General features: G+C 37.1%; 1 protein-coding gene across 6 annotated transcripts in view; it reads left to right on the top strand.

Annotated features, from left to right (window-relative positions):
* The window catches only part of LOC134207982 (acetylcholine receptor subunit alpha-like), a 68,976-nt gene that overhangs the window by 17,382 nt on the left and 36,386 nt on the right, over window positions 1–15,208 (top strand). The window contains exon 5 of one of the 6 annotated variants that reach the window (XM_062684088.1): window positions 4,571–4,751. The exons of the other annotated variants lie outside the window; for them this stretch is intronic. Within the exon in view, the coding sequence (XP_062540072.1) occupies window positions 4,571–4,751 (181 nt within the window). The remainder of the gene's footprint in view (window positions 1–4,570; window positions 4,752–15,208) is intronic. 6 annotated transcript variants of the gene reach the window in all.

Here is a 15,208-nt window from a genome sequence, read left to right as displayed (position 1 = left end):
GAATTTCCTTCGAAATTCGAAAGAATTTCCTTCGAAATTCGAAAGAATTTCCTTCGAAATCGAAAGAATTTCCTTCGAAATCGAAAGAATTTCCTTCGAAATTCGAAAGAATTTCCTTCGGAAAATCGAAGAATTTCCTTCGAAATTCGAAAGAATTTCCTTCGAAATCGAAAGAATTTCCTTCGAAATCGAAAGAATTTCCTTCGAAATTCGAAATTTCCTTCGGAAATTGAAAAAATTCCTTCGAAATTCGAAAAAATTCCCTTCAAATTCGAAATAAATTTCCTTCAGAAATTCGAAAAAAATCTTCCGGAAATTCGAAAAACTTCCTTCGGAAATTCGAAAAATCCTTCGAAATTCGAAAAATTTCCTTTCGGAAATTGAAAAAAATTTCCTTTCAAATTCGAAAATTTCCTTCGAATTCGAAAGAATTTCCTTCGGAAATTCGAAGAATTTCTTTCGAAATTCGAAGAATTTCCTTCGGAATCGAAGAATTTCCTTCGAAATTCGAAAGAATTTCCTTCGAAATCGAAGAATTTCCTTCGGAAAATTCGAAAGAATTTCCTTCGGAAATCGAAAGAATTTCCTTCGGAAATCGAAGAATTTCCTTCGAAATTCGAAAGAATTTCCTTCGAAATTCGAAGAATTTCCTTCGGAAATCGAAAGAATTTCCTTCGAAATTCGAAAGAATTTCCCTCGGAAATTCGAAAGAATTTCCATCGGAAATTCGGAAGAATTTCCCTCGGAAATCGAAGAATTTCCTTCGAAATTCGAAGAATTTCCTTCGAAATTCGAATGAATTTCCCTTCGGAAATTCGAATGAATTTCCCTTTCGGAAATTCGAATGAATTTCCCTTTCGGAAATTCGAATGAATTTCCCTTTCGGAAATTCGAATGAATTTCCCTTTCGGAAATTCGAATGAATTTCCCTTTCGGAAATTCGAATGAATTTCCCTTTCGGAAATTCGAATGAATTTCCCTTCGGAAATTCGAAAGAATTATCATTCCGAAATTCGAAAGAATTTACCTTCGGAAAATCAGAAGAGTTTCCCTTCGGAAACTCGAAAGAATTTCCTTTCGGAAATTCGAAAGAAATTCCCTTCGGAAATTCAAAAAAAAATTTCCCTTCGGAAATTCGATAGAATTTCCCTTCGGAAATTCGAAAGAATTTCCCTTCGGAGGTTAAAAAGAATTTCCCTTCGGATATTCAGAAGAATTTCCCTTCGGAAATTCAGAAGAATTTTCCTTCGGAAATTCAGAAGAATTTCCCTTCGGAAATTCAGAAAATTTTCCCCTTGAAATTTCAGAAGAATTTGCCCTCGGAAATTCGAAAGAATTTGCCCTTGGAAATTCGGAAGAATTTGCTTCGAAATTCGAAAGAATTTCCTTCGAAATTCGAAGAATTTCCTTCGAAATTCGAAAGAATTTCCTTCGGAAATTCGAAAGAATTTCCTTCGGAAATTCGAAAGAATTTCCTTCGAAATTCGAAGAATTTCCTTCGAAATTCGAAAGAATTTCCTTCGGAAATTCGAAAGAATTTCCTTCGAAATTCGAAAGAATTTCCTTCGAAATTCAAAATTTTCCTTCCGAAATTCGAAAGAATTTCCCTTCGGAAATTCGAAAGAATTTCCCTTCGGAAGTCAGAAGAATTTCCCTTCGGAAATTCAGAAGAGTTTCCCTCCGGAAACTCGAAAGAATTTCCATTCGGAAATTCGAAAGAATTTCCCTTCGGAAATTCGAAAGAAATTCATTTCGGAAATTCGAAAAAATTTCCCTTCGGAAATTCGATAGAATTTCCCTTCGGAAATTCGATAGAATTTCCTTTCGGAAATTCGAAAGAATTTCCCTTCGGAGGTTCAAAAGATTTTCCCTTCGGAATTTCAAAAGAATTTCCCTTCGGAAGTCAGAAGAATTTCCCTTCGGAAATTCAGAAGAATTTCCCTTCGGAAATTCAGAAGAATTTCCCTTCGGAAATTCAGAAGAATTTCCCTTCGGAAATTCAGAAGAATTTCCCTTCGGAAATTCAGAAAATTTTCCCCTCGGAATTTCAGAAGAATTTCTCTTCGGAAAGTCTGAAGAATATCCCTCCGGAGTTTCGAAAAAAAATCCCTTCGGAAATTTAGAAGAATATTCATTTGGAGATTCGGAAGCATTCGCTTCGAAAATTCGGAAGAAATTCAGAAAAATTCTCCATCGGAAAATCAGGAGAATTTCCCTTCGGAAATTTGGAAGAATTTCCTTCGGAGATTCGGAAAAAAAATCTCAGTCGGAAATTTGGAAGAATTTCCCTTCGGAAATTTGGAAGTATTTCCTTCCGGATATTTGGAAGATTTTCCATAGGGAAATTCGGAAGATAATTTGGAAGAATTTTCCTTCGAAAATTCGGAAGAATTTTCCTTCGAAAATTCGGAAGAATCTTCTTTCGGAAATTCGGAAGAATTTCGCTTCGAAAATTCGGAAGAAATTCCCTTCAGAAAAATTTCCCTTCGGAAATTCGGAAAAATTTCCCTTCGGAAATTCGAAAGAATTTCCCTTCAGAAATTCAGAAGAATTTCCCTTCGGAAATTCGGAAGAAATTCCCTTCAGAAAAATTTCCCTTCGGAAATTCGGAATTAATTTTCTCTCGGAAATTCGGAAGAATTTTCCCTCGGAAATTCGAAAGAATTTTCCCTCGGAAATTCGGAAGAATTGCCTTTCAAAAGATCGGAAGAATTTTCCTTCGGAAATTCGAAAGAATTTCCCTTCAGAAATTCAGAAGAATCTTCCTTCGGAATTTCAAAAGAATTTGTGTTCGGAAATTCGAAAAAAAATTCACCTTCAGAAGAATTTCCATTCGAAAATTTAGAAGATTTTCTCTTCGGAATCCGGAATAATTGCCTTCGGAATTCGAAAGAATTTCCCTTCGGAAGTCGGACGAATTTACCTTCGAAAAATGGAAAGAATTTCCCTTCGATACATCCAAAGATTTTTTTCTTGGAAATTCGGGAGAATATCACTTCGGAAATTCGAGGAGTTTCCCTTCGGTAATTTAAAATAATTTACCTCCTTAAATTCGAAAAAATTTCCCTTCGGAAAACCGGAAAAATCTCTCTTCGGAAATTCGGAAGAATTTCCCTCCGGAATTTTTCGAAAAAATTCCCTTCGTAAATTCGGAAGAACTTCCCCTCGGAAATTCAGAAGAATTTGCCTTCGGAATTTCAAAAGAATTTGTGTTCGGAAAGTCGGAAGAATATCCCTTCGGAATTTCGAAAAAAAAATCCCTTCGGAAATTTAGAAGAATTTGGAAAAAAAAATCCATCGGAAATTCAGGAGAATTTCCCTTCGGAAATTTGGAAAAATTTCCTTCGGAGATTCGGAAGAAAGAACCTCAGTCGGAAATTCGGAAGAATTTCCCTTCGAAAATCCGGCAAAATTTCCCTTCGGAAATTCGGAAGAATACGCTAGTGATACATGGTAGGTATCAGTAGAGTACACTCATCGGCTGCAGGTGGCTGCAGATACTAAACACCAAGCTCCATCGTTGGTGCCACCAGAGTCCGATAGCAATCTGAAATGCTGGCACAGAAGAGGCAGAAACGAAATCTGTAAACAAGGGTTAGATTGGAACTCAGCAGGACATCGTAGCAAAGCAGTGGTGTAGCAAATAAACAAAAGAAATCGACCAAAATCTATCCTGGCAGCAGGTTAAGGCGATAGCGGGCTATCGCCCAGGATGGAGAACATTCAAGTTAGCTTATTATGAAGTTGTGCCAATTCACTATGCAGGGTTAGGATTGGAACGTTTCACATTCCAATAGTTGCCGCTTAGTTAGACATTTTGAGGCTTCGGAAACTGTACATTGTGAGAACAAGCTTCTGGAGGAAAGCATTTTTTTAGCTAACGATTGCCTGAATAAACTCTTTTTAGTCACACTTTTTTGGCGAACAGACGCTCGGCTCACACCTTGCTTATTATGGTGTTGACATGAAGATAAAATTTCTAAGGTTGCACAGCCTGCTAAGCATACATCTTCTAGTCGTCAATCGGTGTTCGGAGTTTCGCGAAAGCACGGAGCACAGACATGTTAGGACCAGGTCAGGAGCTATATTGGAAGGAATAAATGTTGCACGATTTGGCTCATATTTTTTTGGGGGAACAAACTTAAAGATATTATATGATTTTTTATCTTACATTACAAGTTTGAGTTGATTGTGGATTACGCAAAAAATGTTAAGAACAATATATATAACACAGACAAACAGTAGTGACACTCAAAAATATTTTATCGGACACTGCCTAATTAGCCAATTCACGTAAACTTCGATTGGGCATACCAAATTAAAATGATATATCTGTAAGTTTGTCATTATTTTATTACTCACATATATTCATTTTATATCGAAATGCCACTTATGACAAATAAATATCAAATTTTCACTCTCCACTGTTTCAGTTCACCTTTATTTTTTATGATAACTCCCGCACTAACATTTTTACAGGATAGAAAGTTAATCCCAAACCGGTCTTAAATTTGTATGCATTTTTTCTTTTGTGAATTTTCTACATTTTTACGTTTCTCTCTTTTCACAGTGCTGACGGTCATTATGAAGTAACCTTAATGACCAAAGCCACAGTATATAATACTGGTCTGGTTATTTGGCAACCGCCCGCAGTGTACAAATCGTCGTGCTCAATAGATGTTGAATATTTTCCATATGATGTACAAACATGTGTCTTAAAACTAGGAAGCTGGACCTATGATGGTTTTAAGGTGCAAGATTTATTATCATAAGCCTCAAACATTTTGTTATGATTTAATAAACCTGCAACCTAGATGAAACGTAATGAGAATTGTTTTTAGAATGCCATGCATAATGACCATGTTAACAAACGATATTGATTTCATCTTATCGTTCTGGTTTGTGATATGTTAGAAAATTTATTAGTCGACTTATACCTACTGACAGTACTACTCAGCAGTTGTTATTTCTTTAGTTCATTAGTTATTGAAAGATATTTTTGAAATAGTAATGGCATTGCTGTTTGTGTGAATATGACCATTTATCGGTTACTGCTACTCGACAAGTGCATCTTTACTGTTATTGAAATTGAATATGCTATTGTACGTCGTTTTTACTTTAGATGAATGATAATAACCTTAATTTATTTTCTGTTTCGTTCAAAGGGATATTCCGAAGCATTAACTATGATTTGATAACATGTGGTTGTGCAACAACTGCATCTATTAGTAAATGAATGTTCTTCGGGCATCTGAGAGTTTATGATTAATAAAGGCCACCTCAAAAGCGAGACATCTGAAAAAATCACAATTAGAAATCCATTTGCAACATACATTTTGAAACAGATTAACTAAGAACTCGTATCGTATAATTGATCGAACATTTTCCCCAGTTCAAATTCAGCGGCCGATGTTGTTTTTTTTGGGGGGGTTTGGGGGGGGGTGCATAGCCCCGAGCCCACACAAAAGCAAATCCAGTTTTCCGCTAGCGGTAATGGTCGCCAGCTTGCATGTGGGTTGATCTCTGATTTGACGTTTGTGGAGGTCAACTGCACCCACCGTTCCGAGCATTTTGAATCAATGTGAAGGCGTGAATCCACTTCATCAGCACCTTCTTATTTACCACATTTGTCAGAATGCTCGAAAGGGTGAGTGCAGTTGGCGTCCCCAAACGCCAAATCAGAGACTAACCCACAGGCAAGCTGACGGCCATTACCGCTAGCAGAAAACTGGATACCAAATCCATCCTTATTGTACATTTAGGGGCCCCCGTATCGGAGTGCAGTTTGCCTCCACCGGCGTAAGTTTCTGCGACGATAGAACCACTTTCGAAACGAAACAGTCTTTCCACGTTACTCGTTGCGTTGCTACATTTCCTATGCTCGCGATTTGATGCCCTCTGGTCTAACTGCACATTTCTTATACTATGTTATCAGGTGCCCGCTAAGATCCCATTTCGTTCTGCCGTGAATCACGGGCAGTCGAATGTCTGGCGTATCCTCCCTGTTCGGGCATGTCGGACAAAATGAGGACTTAGCGTTTCCGAGTCTGTGCAGACTGCTCATACTTCATGAAGCAGCCATAGCGGTCTGACTCAGGTAGAAGTTGATTTCTCCTTACTTTCTGTCCACTCACGACAACAGGTTCGAAATAAACCGATCGGTCCTTTCGAACTACCGTCTCAATTTAGCTACCACTTTCTCATTGGATCGGCTCTTCCAGTTCTGCAAGCAGCAGTTGTTCCTCGTAGTCTTTCGTAGACTTTCTTCCTCCAATATTTTTTTATGGAACACAAACTGCTGGATTTTGACCCTACCCAAGTACCCCGGTACCAATCCAGGTATTTCTATTTGCGGCGTCGTTGACGTAAGGACGAATTAGACCGCTGCCAATACGGTTTCGGCTTTCTACTTTCTGTGTCGGCTGTTGCACTTCCTCATAACTAATAACTAGAGCGCCTTTCTGATCTTAAACACTAACCTCTTGATGTACACAGGATTTTTTTTTTTACACGATTTTTTTTCGCTCGTATTTTTGATCGTGTGACTTCAATTTGCCACCAATCTCTTCGCAACATGTTTCAAAAAATCCAGAATAAATCAAAGAAAAATCACATGACAATCAATATACGTTAAACATTTAGGATGAGTGGAAAATTGAGAAAATGTAAATCGTGTAAAAATAAAATCCAGTGTACTTATGTTTATGTATGAAGAACGCGAAGAGTTCTCCTACCCAGTTCTTCGCGATTAGTACCTTCAGTTTTCGCCATAGCTTATAAGGCACAATCCATCCATCGTTGATTGATGACCAGCTGCTGATTATTCTTCATGGTTCGAGAGTCTCCCCTTCATATACCGTTATCTCCATCCGTTGTATGTGGTCGTCTTTAATGAACCCATGGGCGCTTATGCAAGAGTTGGCACGTTAACTTTTTAGCACCGTTTTCAGAGTCAGATCGTTAATCATTTACATCTGAACTCCATCAATGGGGAGGGTCGTTCGACCAAATATTTCAACCGCCCGAGCAAGTCATTGGCCGAAATAGAAGATTGACGGAACAGACATTTGGCCGAAAATGTCGTTTGGTCAAAAATGAATTTCGGTCGAACGAATCATACAATCGAAAATATCGTTTCGCCGTACAGGTCATTTCGCCGAAAATGGCGATTAGTCGAACAAGTCACTTGGCCGAAACTGTTATTTATCTGAACGGGTCATACGGCTGGGAACGTTATTTGGGCGTAAAATATAATGTCATTTGGTCGAACGGGTCTTACAGATGAAAAGGTCGTTTAGCCGAACAGGTCCCTTGGCCGAACTGCTCATTTGGTCGAAGTTGTCAGATGGCCAAACATGTCATACGGCAGAAATATCGTTTGGACAAACGGGGTAAATAGCCGAAAAGTGTAGTTTTCCCGAACGAGTGATTTGGTTAAAAAACTCGTTTAGCGGAACGAATTTTATGTCCAGACATGTCCGAATACCGTTTTTTCGAATAGTTGAAAAATTCCACACATCGTGGTGGTAGTGGTAAACAAGAAGTAAGAGGTGAGGAATGACGTTCACATCTCATCTCTCTCTCGATTCTTACGTCTGAAACGTCTTGTTTTTCACTTCCTACTTCTAATAACTCATTTCTTACTATGAGAAGTGTAAAATAAAATTTGAAAAATCACAAATAAGAAGTGAGATGCCATACTTCTCACTTCTAATTCACATTACTCACTTCGATAAGTAAGAAGTGAGATGTTATCCAAGTAGCACTAGACCGATTCGGTTACAGCAACTCATAAATGACTGGATTTGACCATAAATAGGTTACAGTAATTCATTTATAACAGACGTGTTGCTTGGGTAGATGTTGTATTTCGCATATTTCTATTCTCAATTCTCACTTATCATTCTAGATTCTAACATTGAAAAGTGAGAATTGAGGAGCGAGAAGTGGGGAATGAGAAATAAGAAGTGGAAACAGAGGATTGGGCAGTAAGAAGTGAAAAGTGAAACAGTGAGAAATAATAAATGATTTTACCAAAAGCAGTAGATAGCAATTTTAAATAATCATTTTGAGCACTATAAAGCCGCACTACGGAAATATAACGAAATGTACTTCAAAGTAACTTTTTTTTTTTTTTTTTTTTTTTTTTTTTTAACTAATTTTATTTGCTAATTATCTAATACATGCATTCATCTCTTAGACTAGGTGTTCCGTGTTTTCTTAACACTATCATCCTTATTTGCTATGTTACGCTTTTAGTTATTAATAATACATTTCAATTGCCTCTGGCAGTTAGAATTTTTTCCTCTGGTTGAATTGAACCATGTAGGAATTACAATGTTTTCAACTTAAACTATTCTTAACCTATTTTATACTAAGGGTACAAGGAGTTAATCGTTGCAATAGAAGATTGCAACGATTTTTGTCTAAAATTGGAAATTATTTTGTTGGACATTTGTTGCAATGTCTCAATATTAGAAATTCTATGAAGTTCATTGGTACTATACCACGGAGGCAACTTCAGAATCATTTTCAAAATTTTATTCAGCAACTAGTCCATATTGGCACAGCATACAACATGGCAGGTCTAAAAATTTGTTTGTAAATCAAAAGTTTGTTCTTAAGACAAAGTTTTGATTTTCTGTTTATAAGTGGATATAGGCACTTAATATATTTGTTACATTTGGCTTGAAGGCCTTCAATGTGATTTTTAAAAGTTAATTTGTGATCTAGCAGAAGTCCTAAATATTTAGCTTCGCTAGACCAATTAATTGGAACCCCATTCATAGTGACAATATGTCTGCTAGAAGGTTTCAAATAAGAAGCTCTCGGCTTATGTGGAAACATTATAAGCTGAGTTTTGGAAGCATTCGGGGAAATTTTCCATTTTGCAAGTAAGTGGAGAAAATATCCAAACTTTTTGCAATCTACTACAAATGACACGAACTCTTCGCCCTTTGGCTGAAAGGCCCGTGTCATCTGCAAACAAAGATTTTTTACACCCTTTCGGTAAACCAGGTAATTCAGAAGTAAAAGTGTTCTACAATATGGGCCCCAGTAGGCTGCCTTGGGGGACACCAGCCCTTACAGGTAATCGATCAGAGGTAGTATTCTGATAGTTTACCTGCAGTGAGCGATCTGATAAATAATTTTGGATCAGTTTAATGATGTACAGAGGAAAATTAAAATTCATCAATTTTACAATCAAACCTTCATGCCAAACACTGTCAAATGCTTTCTCTATATCAAGAAGAGCAACTCCAGTCGAATATCCTTCAGATTTGTTGAGCCGAATTAAGTTCGTAACTCTTAATAACTGATGAGTGGTTGAATGCCCATGACGAAAACCAAATTGCTCATCAGCAAAAATAGAATTGTCATTAATATGAACCATCATTCTATTTAAAATAATCTTTTCAAACAGTTTGCTTATTGAAGAAAGCAAACTGATTGGGCGATAACTAGAAGCCTCAGCTGGATTTTTGTCCGGCTTCAAAATTGGAACAACTTTGGCGTTTTTCCATTTATCTGGAAAGTATGCCAATTGAAAACATTTGTTAAATAAATTAACCAAAAAGGATAAAGAGCTCTCAGGAAGTTTTTTGATAAGTATGTAGAAAATACCATCATCACCCAGGGCTTTCATATTTTTAAATTTTCTAGTAATAGATCTCACTTCATCCAAATTAGTTCCCAACGAAGGGTCAAAAACATTATCTTGATTGAGAATGTCTTCGAAGCTCCGTGTAACCTGATCCTCAATTGGACTGGTGAGACCTAGACTAAAATTATGGGCACTCTCGAACTGCTGAGCAAGTTTTTGAGCCTTTTCGCCATTTGTTAATAAAATTTTATTTCCATCTTTAAGCGCTGGAATTGGATTTTGAGGATTTTTAAGAATTTTCGTTAATTTCTAAAAAGGTTTCGAACTGAGATCCAACTTCGAGACATTATTCTCAAAGTTGGTATTTCTCAGAATAGCGAAACGTTTTGCCTTTCTCGTATTTTAATTTAATTTTGCAAATCTCGCCAAATAACTTTCAACGCAGGATCGCGAGTTCTTTAGTATTGCCTTCTTCTCACATTTTTAAGACGGATCAGTAGCTGAAGATCGTCGTCAATAATAATGGAGTTGAATTTAACTTCACATTTCGGAATTGCAATGCCTCTGGCTTCGACAATTAAATTTGTCAAAGATACGAGAGCATTATCAATATCACTTTTGGTATCGAGAGGAATATCAACATCAAAATTCCTATCGATATACGTTTTATATAAATCCCAATCAGCTCTATGATAATTAAAAGTAGAGCTGATTGGATTATAAATGGCTTCTTGTGAGATTTCAAATGTCACAGGAAGGTGATCAGAGTCAAAGTCAGTATGAGTTACCAATTGGCCACACAGCTGACTTGAATCCGTTAAAACTAAATCAATTGTAGAAGGATTTCGACTGGAAGAAAAACAAGTTGGTCCATTGGGATATTGAATAGTATAATATCCCGCAGAACAATCTTCAAATAAAATTTTACCATTGGAATTGCTTTGAGCATTATTCCATGAACGGTGTTTGGCATTGAAGTCACCAATTACGAAGAATTTTGATTTGTTGCGAGTCAGAATTTGAAGATCAGCTTTCAACAAATTCTTTTGCTGCCCATTGCATTGAAAAGGCAAGTAGGCTGCAATGAAGGAAAATTGTCCAAAATTTGTTTCAACAGAAACTCCCAAGGTTTCAAAACTTTGGTTTCAAACGAAGAAAATAATTTATGTTTGATACGTCTATTAATGACAATGGCGACCCCACCACAGGCGCTGTCAAGACGATCATTTCTGTAGATAAAATAGTTTGGATCTCTTTTAATGGAGAGTCCTGGTTTTAAATACGTTTCAGTTATAATGGCAATATGCACATTATGAACTGAAAGGAAGTTGAATAATTCATCTTCCTTACCCTTTAGAGAGCGGGCATTCCAATTTAGAACTTTCACACAATTATTTGGATCCATTGAAACGGAGTCCGATAACAATTTTTGTGTGTACTTTATACCAACCTGAACAGCTTCAGGAATGGTATTTGCTTTGAACATTGCATCAATCATGTGATGCAATTGTTCAGTTAAAAATCAAAATCGGAAGCAGTCATGCTACCAGAATCGGCTACATGACCGTTATTTTCCGTTGGGACATGGGTATAAACCTCATTTTGAGAAGAGGAATTTGGTCTACCAGCAGCGATGTTTGCATACGTAGGTACATTGGAAAAATTGGAATTTAGTGAAGTGCTTGCTACCCGTTGACGAGCGGCAAAATTTGTTTGTGAATTGTGGTGGGTATGAATTGCTCGACCGGTAACCGGTTTCGAAATTTGAGCGTTTGAAAAATTTCTACCCGGCGAATCTGGGATCCGATTGGAATTTCCGTCATCAATTTTGCACGGAATTCAAAACTTTTTGCGTGAAGGGCATTCCCAGAAATTGGATTTATGATTGCCCCCACAGTTTGCGCACTTAAATTTATTGGAATCTTCTCTCACAGGACATGCGTCCTTGGCGTGAGAGGTTCCACCACAAATCATGCATTTAGCATCCATGTGACAATGTTTGGTTCCATGACCCCACTTTTGGCACTTACGGCACTGGGTAGGGTTTGGAAATTTCCCCAGGCCTGCGGAAATGTTCCCATGTAACACGGACATGAGACATAATACAGGCCTTTTCCAAACTTTTCATGTTATTTAGTTCACTTTTGTTAAAATGAACTAAATAAAATTCTTGAGAAATGCCCCTCTGGGAAGTACCAGAATGGGATTTCTTTTTCATCTTAATTACTTGGACTGGTGAAAATCCAAGTAATTGAGAAATTTCAATTTTATCTCATCCAGTGATTTGTCATCACTGGGGAGGCCTTTCACGACGACTTTGAACAATCGCTCAGTTTTGTCGTCGTATGTGAAGAATTTATGGCGCTTCTCAGTTAAATAGTGAAGAAGACGCAGTCACCCTTCCTAGCAATCTGAAATGAAACCTTGATCCCCTGAAGGTTACTCAAAATCTCATTCCGGAAGCCAGAAAACTCGGCAACCGATACCACAATTGGCGGAATCCTTTGCTTTTTCGCATGAATCGAATCACCTGGGCTAGAGGTAGATTCGATTTGCTCAATTTCATCATTAATCAATTCGAACTGATTGCTCAGTTCGATTGGAGAAGAATTATTTCCGATATTAGAGTTAGAAGGAATATCTGAATTCTCCAGCTTCCTTCTATTTTTTCCGCGCTTGGGCAGGACGGTCTTGAAACCTTGTTTCTTTGAAGGAAGTGGAGAATTCAGAGACTCCCCTTCCTCTTGTTTTTGTTAATACTCATTGCTGAGCGTGGAGACGTGACCTTCTTAGAGGTTTTTCCCAGAACGGTGTCCCTGCAGGATTACCACCGCTTGTCGGAATTTTACTTCCGCAAACGGATCCAACGTAAAACGAAGGCACGGGTCCTTGCAAAGATCGTAACAGGATCAGTGGGTACAAATAGCGCTAAGAAGCACCGTTGAAATTAAAATAGCTTCGGGTAGTATTAAAAACTTCCTTCCGCAAAGAGAGAAAGAACCGCACAGCACGAAAGCACGATGCGGTCTGACTTCAAAGTAACTAATACGAAGTATGCAACCCTTTGAACTAATTTTTAAAATTTATTTTTATCTGGTCTGGATCTAATCGACTAAATGATTTTTTTGGTAAAACATGTTGACTTGTTCGGCCATAAAGCCTTCGATTGAGCTCTTGGACATAGTCCTATCACCTCGATTCTTTGAAATAAATCTAGCAAGTGACCTGGAGTACTGTTTTGACCCTTCTAACGTGCTTTACCTATTAACTTTTAGATTGTTCAATGGGTTCATCTGGTTTGGAAAATAATTTCAATCAGGTCCTCCAGTAATATAGTTCAGCAGCAAGAAGCTTGACAATAATACAGATCATTCTTAGGATGTTTTTTTCATTCGGTGAACAATTTGTGACTGTTGAACATTGGAAACTGTACACAGAGAAAGGGTCATTTGACCAAATGCCGTTTGGCCAAATAGTTGAAATACGTTTCTGAAGGAAGAAGAAGGAAGGAATAAGGAAGAAAGAAAAATGAAGAAGGCATGAAGGAAGAAAGAAGAAGGAAAAAGAGAGAAGGAATAAGGAAGGAGAAAGAAGAAAAAAGGAAGGAGGAAGAATAAAGAAGGAAGAAGGGAGAAGGAATGAAGGAAGAAAGAAGAAAGAAGAAGGAAAGTGGAAGAAGAAAGAAGGAAGAAGGAAGAAGGAAGGAGGAAAATGAAATAAAGGAGAAGAAAGAAGGGTGAATGGATGAAGGAAAAAAGAATAAGGAAAATGAATAAGTATTAAGGAAAAGAAGAAGAAAGAAGAAGGAAGACGGAAGAAGTAAGAAGCAAGAGGAAGAAGGAAGGAGGAAGAAGGAAGAAGGAAGAAGGAAGAAGGAAGAAAGAAGAAGGAAATAGGAAAAAGGAAAAAGAAGAAGGAAGGAGGAAGAAGAAAGAAGAAAGAATGAAAAAGGAAGAATTAAAAAGGAAGAAGGAAGGAGGAAGGAGGAAGGAGGAAGAAGGAAGAAGAAAGGAAGAAGAAAGAAATAAAAAAGAAGAAGGAAGAAGGAAGAAAGAATAAGGAAGAAAGAAAAAGGAAGAAATAAAAAGAAAAACCCAGAATAATCCACCTAGCGGTGATGGTGCCTTTCGCGTGTATTATAAAACAAGACAGAAAAAACATAACACATAAGAATAACAAAAAAAGCACATAAGAGAGGCAAAATTAGACTTTAGGGAGATAGAATCAGTTATTCCCATCAATTCACATTTATTTGGGTTCATTTGAATGCATTGCAGCAGTTTTTCAAAAAAAATGTTTTTTCAATAACTCCGGAACGCAATGGCCGATTGGGTCAATTTTCAATAGCAAAAAATTAGCAAGGATTCCGCCTGCAACCTGCAAATCGGATAAGGCCAAGTACAAAAAAGTGTGTCTCACATTTTTTTGTACACACACGCATACATACATACACACATACAGACATCACCTCAATTCGTCGAGCTGAGTCGATTGATATATAACACTATGGGTCTCCGAGCCTTCTATAAAAAGTTCGGTTTTGGAGTGATCCTATGACCTTTACGTATACTTAGCATACACGAAAGGCAAAAAGGAAGAAGAAGAATGAAGAAGAAAGAAGGAATAAAGAAATGAAGAAGTAAAAGGAAAAAGTAAAGAAGAAGGAAGAAAGAAAAAGCATGAAAGAAGAAAGAAGAAGAAAAAAAAGGAAGAAAGAAAAAGGGAAAAAAGGAAGAAGGAAAAAGGGAAGCAGGAAGAAGGGAAGGAAAAAAGAAGAAAGAATAAGGAAGAGTGAAGCAGGTTGAAAGAAGGAAGGGAGAAGAAGGAAAAAGGAAGAAAGAAGACGGAAGAAGGAAGCAAGAAGAAGGAAAAAGGTAGAGGGAAGATGGAATAAGGAAAAAGCAAGAAGGAATTAAGAAGAAGGAAAAAGAAAAAGGGAGTACTTCTCATTTCTCACTTCTCTTTTCTTACTCTTCACTACTCGTAACCTGAGGTCAATTTGTTTTTAACTATTCAGCTAAACGGCATTGTGCCAAACAGCATTCGGCCAAATGGCCTGACACTTTCCATTCTTCTATCTTCTTGTACTAATTTTCCCATTGATAACACCGATTGTAATTTAATTAAGAGGTGACCAAGGAAAAGACTGAAATTTGTTCCGGCAGTATATAAATTCATACATGCGTGTGATCAACGGTACAAATAACATACATACATACAATTAGGCTTCCATCTGAAAAGTGAAATTTAATTACATATGTAGATAAAAAGGAAATACTTCCTATGATTGCAATTCAGTGCTTTTTAAAAAGATATAAGGAGTAAACCAGTAAAAGTATTAAAAGATAAATTTAAAAAAAAACAAAATTTCTGATGAACCAAAAATGTTGAAGTATTGAAAAGTTAAAAGAAAATATGAAATTAATTGACAAATTTAAAGTTATCCATTTTTTATATCCATCTATCGGTAACTACTTCTAACAACAAGCCCAATTTTGATGAAACTCGGCATAACGTTATTTTGCGGCCTGGATTGATAACGAAGGTATTATTTATGCCCCGTTGACTTTGTTTCTTTCTTGAGTTTTTTTTAATCTATGTATG

The sequence above is a fragment of the Armigeres subalbatus genome, chromosome 1, assembly GCF_024139115.2.
Source record: "Armigeres subalbatus isolate Guangzhou_Male chromosome 1, GZ_Asu_2, whole genome shotgun sequence".
Lineage (NCBI taxonomy): Eukaryota > Metazoa > Arthropoda > Insecta > Diptera > Culicidae > Armigeres > Armigeres subalbatus.
The sequence above is the reverse complement of the archived record's forward strand: the minus strand, read 5'-3'. Positions and strand labels throughout refer to the sequence as shown.